Source organism: Silene latifolia, chromosome 1, assembly GCF_048544455.1.
Source record: "Silene latifolia isolate original U9 population chromosome 1, ASM4854445v1, whole genome shotgun sequence".
Taxonomy (NCBI): domain Eukaryota; kingdom Viridiplantae; phylum Streptophyta; class Magnoliopsida; order Caryophyllales; family Caryophyllaceae; genus Silene; species Silene latifolia.
In genome coordinates this window covers 41,740,393-41,748,990 of record NC_133526.1, presented here as the reverse complement: position 1 = coordinate 41,748,990, position 8,598 = coordinate 41,740,393, and the positions used below count along the sequence as shown (strand labels likewise).

Below are 8,598 nucleotides of genomic sequence, written 5' to 3'. Positions count from 1 at the left end.
CTTGTCTTATTTAATACTCCCTCCAATTCTATGTATTCTTCCCTTTGTTTGTGGGCACGGAAATTAAGAAGAAGAATAAAATAAGAGTAAAAAGTTGGGTGGGGTTTGGTAATTGGAGAGAGGGAGGGATAATTATGAATTAAATAAGAAATGGTGGGGCCAAAACATTAAGGAAAGTAATAAAATATGAGGAAAAGAGTTGGGTGGGGTTTGGTGATAGGAGAGAAAAATGAATAAAATAAGAGTAAAAGTTTCCAAAATAAGAAAGGGGAAGAAAACCTGAATAATCCGTTTTAGGAAATAGGGAAGAATATATAGAATAGGAGGGAGTATAAAACCGGTTGATTGTTTCAACACTAAAAATAGTGATGGTTTTTGCTCATTTCCATCCACTTGTAAAACAAATGACGCAAGTCAAAATTTGCAAATTGTCTCAATGGCGAAGTATTAGACAAATTTGACCCAAGAGATTTATGACAAAATATGTGCTCTGAATTTTATCAAATGATCATATATTTACACCATAAGTTCCATAAGGTAAGATCACTAAGGCCTTTCTATATACAAGTGCCTCTTACAATCCTCTCATGATACAAAAAAACGAGATCAAACACATCGGACATCCTTCCTCAGTATTTCTACTAGAACCACATCCTATATACACAAAAACTTGTATGACACGATCTTACAACTAAAGCCTATTCAAGACCTATCCATAAGGATTTAGGTCGATTTTATATGTAATACCGTCTCATACAAGACTCACTAAACGATAGACAGTGCAACAGACGGATCCATCTTAGGTAAAACCTTTCTACAAAAACAATTTCATTGAAATCTTGAACCTCATAGACGGCAGCTTGAGCTGTATATACAGTTTCCAAATGAATGTTTTAAGCCATGGCAGTAACGCTTGAACTCTGGCAGTCCCTGCTAAGGCAATCAAAATCAAAACCTTCTACTCTAATTGTAGGTGACTTGAGGCCGAATTTCATCCTAACGCATCCGGACTTCATGGGAGAGGGTGATATAGAGGGTGATGGAGAAGGTGAAGGGTATGCGGTTTGTAAAGTTGACAAAGGGGACAGACTATCGTCCCCAAATTGAGAGTCTTGGACTAATGGGTTAGATGCTCTACTTGGTGGAGTGCCGCAAAAAAATGGTGGTGATGTTGCAATCTCTCCTGGTGATTGATCTTCACCATGACCCTCCTGTGGTAACGAGAACAGAAATCAAATTATTAGTACTCAAATAATTGACACAATACTAGTATTTGAACAAGTGAACACGAAGACTTGTACAAGGGATCTAACTGGTGAGATACGAAGTACAACCCGATAGACTACTGAAATACGAAAACTTAACTGAACATGTGAGATCAAAACAATACACCAGCACTAGAACGCGAAGACTTAAAATGAACATGTGAGATCAACTCAATACACTAGTACAAGAACACGAGTACTTAAATGAGGCGACCAACAAGTGCAATACACTAGTACTAGAACGCGACAACTTAAAGCTTGGAAGATTATACCTTTCCCATAAAAATCAGGTCTAGAAGCTCAGCCCCGGTTTTCGCATCGTTTATCTCACTTTGATGGCTGCCATACATAACAAAAACAATCACCATCAACCAAAATGAATGAAAAACACAATTGACACTCAAAACCAAACCCAAAACCACAAGTTACCCTAAACATGATTAATTAGCACTATCAAAATTACCTTATTTGCTGCCATCTAAGTGACATGGCAATATTACCACCCAAGAACCCAACACGCCTGGGTTTTGGGCAAACAATCTGCCCGTTTCGACCCGATACCACAACTGGACCTCTCATCTCTTCACATCTTCCCACCATGGCGTTCTGCTGAATCTCCCACCTATTATTCATCTTTTTCTTTCACTATTTTTTTACAGTTTTCAAAGAGAACACCTGTTCACACACAACAAACCACCAAAATCTAACTCATTAGCCTCACAATCACCATTAAACAATAATAATAATCTAAAATCATAACCAACAAATCAATATATTTCCTCTTTTTTATTGGGGTTCTTTTTATAATTTCCTAAAAACTTACAATTAAACCACAACATGTAACTCATAAATCATTAACAAAATTCAATTCATTTCCACTATTTGTTTTTTTGAGATTGTTCTTTTTACAACTTTCCCAAAGTTGTCTAGGTCCGATTAAAATACGTCTCACAGAGAATAAAAAAGACAGTCCGTCTCCCTTAAGACGGATATATCTATCTTAACATTAAAACGGGTCAAGTTAATTGAAGAAACAGCTCAGATGACAGCATGGGTAGCTCAAAATCAGGTAAATCTATGAATTAGCATAAGAAAGATTAAAACTTTCATGTTAGATCTGATCTAGAACAAAGATTTGCAGTAGATGAAAATTAAATCACATAGTTTTAAAATTTTAAATTATGATTGGCAAATCAAAGCTTGAAAGTCAGTAATAAAAGAGTAAAGATGGAAATTACGAGGAAAAGAGAGATTATTAATTAAAAAAGAAAGGTAGAAAATAAATACCTGTGGAAAAAATGGGTGGAGGGGAAAAGGGATAGAGAGAAAGGGCGAAAGATGAGATGTAGGAATGAGGAATTATATATAAGCTGATAAGCAAGTAAGAAGACGATGACCTACCTAATTAGACGTTGGATTATGACATTTAACAAATCATTTTCAAGTCTGCCACCACAAACTAATGTTTTTCTTTCATCAACCCTCCAATTTAAGATCTATAAACAAAATTTTGGTTCTTCTAATTTGTTTTCTAAGGATACACATTATAAGACGAGTATGAAAAAATTCGTAAAATATTCTCGTTAATTAATTAGAGTAAAATTGAGTTTATACCTGAATTTCTCATGAGAATATCTTACAAATTTTCTATATTCACGGTTTATTAACGTGTGTTAGAAGACACTGTTAGAAAAACAAAACAAATAAATATTTTAGGTAAGTGTTTAACTATGATAATCTATCTTAGACATCGTTGATAAAATAAATACTTTTTCTTTTGCCATATAAACTAATAAAATTGAATAAATATTTGGATTTTTGCTAAATACTCTCACTTATAAACGTTGATTAAAACTTCCTACAAAAATTCATTCTCATGTACTCATTTTTGGAGAAAAGGATGTTTGTTTGCGACGGTCTTTGCCGAGGTCATTGGATGGTCAAACAATAACCAAAATACGAGTTCTTGGATGTTTTGGAATTCTAAGACTGCAAATTTCATACTAACCTGAAAAACTATCCTAAACCTTAGGAAATCGTGCCCAAACTAGACCCGCAAAACTGCCCCTGTTTTCACGAAAACAGAGTGCAAGACCAGGCCCTATTCACGACCATTTTACACCATTTAGGATCACCTCGTAGCACCCCTATTTCAACATTCACAAAATTTGCAATCTCAGGATTCCAAAACATCCAAAAACTCTTATTTTGGTTATCGTTTGACCATCTAACGACCTCGGCAAAGACCGTCGCAAACAAGCATCCTTTTCGTACCTGAGAATGAATTTTTGTAGCAAGTTTTAATCAAAATAAATATTAAGGTAGCAGTTTTTTTTTTTTTTTTTTTTTTTTTTTTTTTTTTTTTTTTTTTTTTAAGTAGGGAACAATTACAAAAAAAAAATGTTTATAGTTGGGAGTAGTTACCAAAAAAACCCCTAAATATTTTACAAATATGACATGTCACTTGACCTGCCTTAACCTTAAAACGAATACACTCATTTTAAATAAGAACTTGTGTATCTATTTAGGTTGATTTTATCTAAGAGACCGTCTTGTTAAACGACAACTCTATATTTTTTCTTGTAGCGTGTTTCGTTGGATATAAAAATTTTAAACTAGACAAATCTTATAATTAAAAAAAATCAATTGTCCAAAAAAGGTGAAGGGTTTCTGTTCAATTTAGATACTCTTCATTTTCTCTCTAATACGCCCATATTATATTATATATTTCATTTTCATTCATTTACCTTTTCCTACTCAAGTATATTTACAACCACTCGATCTATCGAGAATTAAATCCGGATCATTGAAGGGGAATGGACCTCCATTTTCTTTAAGAAAATGAAGAGGATCTTTACTCGCCCCCAATGATTAGATCACTATACGGCTATGTAGCTATACGTACTAATCTACTACCCTGCTTATTTAGGTGCGTACAACTCCTTGAATTTGGTTTTCTAAAGTGAATTATTTAATTCGAATTGAATTGAATTTAATCATGACGAGCCCGAGTTTAAAGGAATAAGGTTTATGGATTATCCACCTAAAATCCTAAGTATGAATCATTGAATCCGATGGGGTCGGAACTTGGAAGTCATCACCATTCATCAGGTTTGATAAGGATTGTTTTTATTTGCAATATTTTCAGATTTTATCGAGTCGGATCACAATTACCTGGTCTAGGTTTGAGTGATGAATAATGAGTAGCCGAATGGAGTGTAGAAAAGTCAAAGAAGAGTTGTGAAAATGTGAACGTGCAATACGCAACGTTACGGTATAAGTGAGGTAGAGGATTTTGAGGGTGTTGCCGCTGATTTTATGGATCTACGGTCTTACAAATACCACGAAGGAATTCTGACAAGCATGACAGCACGTGGGCCCACATGTTGGAATAAAGTCAAAGTTATTGATTCGGCGCGTGGCTGACTCGATTCCAGCTAGCAATGATGCTACTCTACCACTATGTTAGCCCCATTGCGCCCACCTCTTCATGCCACATTACCACCCTTTCCCTGTTCCTTTCGACCAAACCTAAATCACTTCATGCTGCATTGCTGCCTTATACAGTTACGGAGTACACAGTTACACCCTATACACCGCTCCAATTAACATACGGCCATTATTTTCCACAAATTCTTGCATATTCATCTTAGGCCCGGTTCTTTTGGACTGAAACGGATCTGATCTGAACTGAACTAAATTTATAGGATCTGAACTGAACTAATAGGATCTGAACTGAACTGAATTGAACTTATAGGATCTGAACTGAACTTATAAGATCCGAATTTAAATTAACTTAATTATTATTATTATTATTATTATTATTTTTTTTTTAATAAAGGATGCGCGCAACTTTCATTAAAAGAAAAATAAAAGTTTACATGAAATTGGTGGGGAGCCGAGAGACAATCTGGGCTCCCACACCCTTAGCAACAGCAAAGCTAAGTCTAGTAAAAATGTAAGCGGCCACCCGAGCCCCAACATCCTGAGATAACGAGAATTTCTGGATCCGCTTGAGTAAGGCAACAACATCCGAACCCAGCTCCCCAAGTGAAGAGAAAGAGAAAGGAAGGAAACCATAACATTGTCGTCGCGCACAAATCCCCGTAGATTTTAACACACTTACGCCGAAAGATCGGCCGACAACCCGACTGTGCACAAAATCCGTCATCAGTCCCGAGTCAAAGGAGAGGACCCCGTCAAGTCAACACACACATCACGCCCTCGTCCCAAGAATAAAGCAACAAACCGCAGGACGAAGAGAGCCACCATGTCCATCAACCAAACCGATATCAACCTCCTTTCCGCAAGTAATGCCGGATCTATAACGAGATGTTAAAAAGAGTGTCCGGACGAGGTTATGCCAATGTTTAACGCCCACGCATCAAAGAGACAAGAAACAACGTGGTCTCCAAAAACATCCTCAAATAAAACCCGAGAGCAAGCAGATGAGCCTAGATACCGTGAATAACGGAACACCCAGACGATACCCAAGCACACTACGGTAAGTCCTCCCGTTCATAGTCTAACCCAACCCCGAGATAGGAACCGCGCGTAACCAATCAGAGGAGTGAGAACCCGCCGAGATCGCTTATAAAGCAAGTCGGGCGCGGTGTCAAAGAGAAAACAGACTACGAGGCGAAAGAACCGTCGCGAAATAAATGTCGCAATTTCTTCATAAGTTTGGGGGCAATTTCACTAGGGTTACCTAAAATACTGTGAGTCCGTAGTCGCAGAAACACCGCGCGGCATCATCAAAAGCGGGGGCAAGCTACAATACCGGAAAGGGCGGAGAGTTTAGCTCGCAAACCAAAGCAGATCGCAAACGGGACGCAATAAAAGCATAAAATAAAACATCTCCAGCCGCATAGACACCAAGACCACCAAGATGAAAAGGGAATGTAGCAAGGCGCCACCGCCAATCCCCAAAACCCGCCCAGACGCGGTGATGTGACGTTCCAAGCCGGAACGAAGAGCGACATCAAAAGGAATATGGACCGACCCAAAAACACTAGGGGAGCAAGTACGAAGTGAGAAATAGAGCTTAGAAATACCAGTACAAGCTCGAAGAAGAAGCAACTCACATTGCGGGTCCTCAATCCTCGCAACCAAGTCCATTAGCTTAATGGTTTTAGTTACTCTCTTCGCCACAATCTCACTGCCAAAATCAGGACAAGTACTGACAGGTCCACCCAAAACAGTAACACCACGCAATGGCCGAGAAATAGAAGGGGGGAAAACCCCAGGAAGCTGACTCCGAGGATCCTCAACAGGCCAAAAGACCTCCGTCTTGGAGACATTAAGATGCAGTCCAAAACGAGGGCCATCCACCATAATCAAATCCAAGACCTTCCCCACCTCCAAAGTATCACCCACGATGGTGCTATCATCTAAGTACCATGCCTGCATAGTGAGGTCAAAAGTGTCCCGGATCTTGCATACTAAGGGATGCAAAACCAAAGCGAAAAGCAAAGGCTCCAACGGATCACCCTGCTGGACACCCTGACAAGACCACAAGCAGTGCTCCCCATAAAAAAGACGGGCAAGGCTGGAATAACAAAACTCCACCTAACGGGAAAGAACCGGGTAACGACGGCGGACCTCCTGAAGCATAGTCGCACGATCAACAAGGTTGAACACATTCTGGAAATCAACCAGCAACATAGAAAGCCCCACCTCAGCACCCCGAGCCTCAATGAGCCGGTTCAAGGCATGCAAGATAGCCTTTCCTCTACTGGACACACCCACCCCAAACTGAAGTCCATCAAAATAGGAAGATAAAGAAGGACCAACCATAAAAGCACCAACCTTAGAGACTGATCGGTCTGTTTCGTGTTCACAATTAAAGGTGTGGTCGTTGGGTCACGTCCGAATCAAAACACAATTTATAGCTTCACAAACAACTCTACAATTAGTAAAGAGGCAAGTAAAGGTCGGATCCCAAGGGACGGGAATTGAGATGAGATTTCTATTGAAACTAGTGGTGTCTTAGGGGTGTCACAATTTGGGTTGATGTAGAAGGTCACTAACTAAATAGCAATGCAAATAGACAAGCAAGATGAATTAAAAGGGTTGTAAACAATTGATAAAAAGCACTAGGGTGTTATGGGATCATAGGGGAATCATGGGAATTGATCATACAAACATGTTCTCAAATTATAAGCAAGCAATTATTGTTGTGATGGATTGAGTTGGGTTATATCTTACAATCCTAGGAAAGTTTGGGTCCCGGAGCCGAATCGATTAGATTGTACAACACCTACAAGTCGACTTAGTCTTCCCTACTCAACAACATGCATGGTCTAATGAGACTCGAGTTGGTTTATGTCTTACAAGTCTCATTGAAAAGATAGGTGATGGGTAAAAAATGCAAGGATTCATAGGCTCGCATTTCATCTAACATAACATGTGCATGAGTTGAGATCAAAACAAGCAAGCAAATAAAACATGAAAGCATATTAATTTAAGCATGAATCATTCCCCATGTTGGTTTCCCCTAATCACCCATTAACCCTAGCTAAGAGACTACTCACTCATTATCATGTTAATCATGCTAGCAAGGTTGTCAATCATACCAACAAAATGAAACATGATGAACAAATGAAAGTAATTAACAATAATTAAAAAGAGATTAAGAGAATTATACCTACTAATGATTCCAATAATAAAGCAAAGATAAAAGAAGTACTTGATGCTTGATTGAGAGGTTGTCAATCTCCCAATAATAACCCAAATAATCTTCAATTACCCAAAATAAAGGATGAACAAAAGAGAGATTAAGGAAATAAAACTTGTATTAAAACTTGATTAATTGTTGATTACAAAACTAAAGAGAGATTTGATTAATATTAACTACTCTAATTATTGATAAGAAAAACATGCTCTTCTAATTAGACTAATGGGGTATTTATAGTGGAAATTAGGGGGATGCATTAGGGTTAACTAAGGGCTAAACTAGTAATTACACTTTTTAGATTGAGCAGGGAGGAGCTGGTATTTTTCGAAGGAAGGGCTTCTTTCTTTGTAGTTTGGAGAAGACGAAATTGTGCTGTACAGGAATCCGTGCGTTTTGGAGTCGGGACGGGCGGATTCTGGCGGTGGAACACGGGCGGCTTCAGGGTGAATCCGGGCGGATTGTAGGCTACAAACCCGAGCGTCTTGGGATGAAACCGCACGGATTGGGCATGTGGAGGACGACCGGATTGTAGACAATCCGCACGGATTGTTCCTCAGCAGGATTTCCTCTTCTTTTCTTCCCTTTTCTTCATAAATTCCTTGGGGATTTCCTTGGGGAATCAAGGATCCTTTCTCAACATTGCTCATCTACTATCAT

General features: G+C 38.6%; 1 protein-coding gene across 3 annotated transcripts; it reads right to left on the bottom strand.

Moving 5' to 3' along the window:
* Positions 1-470: 470 nt before the first annotated feature.
* On the bottom strand, positions 471-2,752 carry LOC141604564 (uncharacterized). 3 transcript variants are annotated; one of them, XM_074422982.1, is made up of 4 exons: positions 2,667-2,752; positions 1,729-1,940; positions 1,538-1,604; positions 471-1,211 (listed from the first exon to the last, which is right to left on the bottom strand). In XM_074422982.1, the coding sequence occupies exons 2-4, from the start codon at positions 1,896-1,898 to the stop codon at positions 894-896; spliced, it is 555 nt and encodes a 184-aa protein (XP_074279083.1). In that variant the 5' UTR covers positions 1,899-1,940; positions 2,667-2,752; the 3' UTR covers positions 471-893. The 3 variants fall into 3 exon arrangements, with proteins under 3 accessions (XP_074279083.1, XP_074279076.1, XP_074279091.1); XM_074422975.1 differs by lacking the exon at positions 2,667-2,752 and adding an exon at positions 2,553-2,643; XM_074422990.1 differs by lacking the exon at positions 2,667-2,752 and adding an exon at positions 2,211-2,494 and having other exon boundaries at positions 1,729-2,143.
* Positions 2,753-8,598: the final 5,846 nt, after the last annotated feature.

Excerpts from the sequence above, each read along its gene's own strand:
- LOC141604564 (XM_074422982.1), bottom strand. The coding sequence starts at position 1,898 with ATGAATAATAGGTGGGAGATTCAGCAGAACGCCATGGTGGGAAGATGT. Across the intron at positions 1,605-1,728 it reads CTTAGATGGCAGCAAATAAG|CCATCAAAGTGAGATAAACG; the intron begins GTAATTTTGATA and ends TATGTATGGCAG. Across the intron at positions 1,212-1,537 it reads ACCTGATTTTTATGGGAAAG|GAGGGTCATGGTGAAGATCA; the intron begins GTATAATCTTCC and ends TCGTTACCACAG.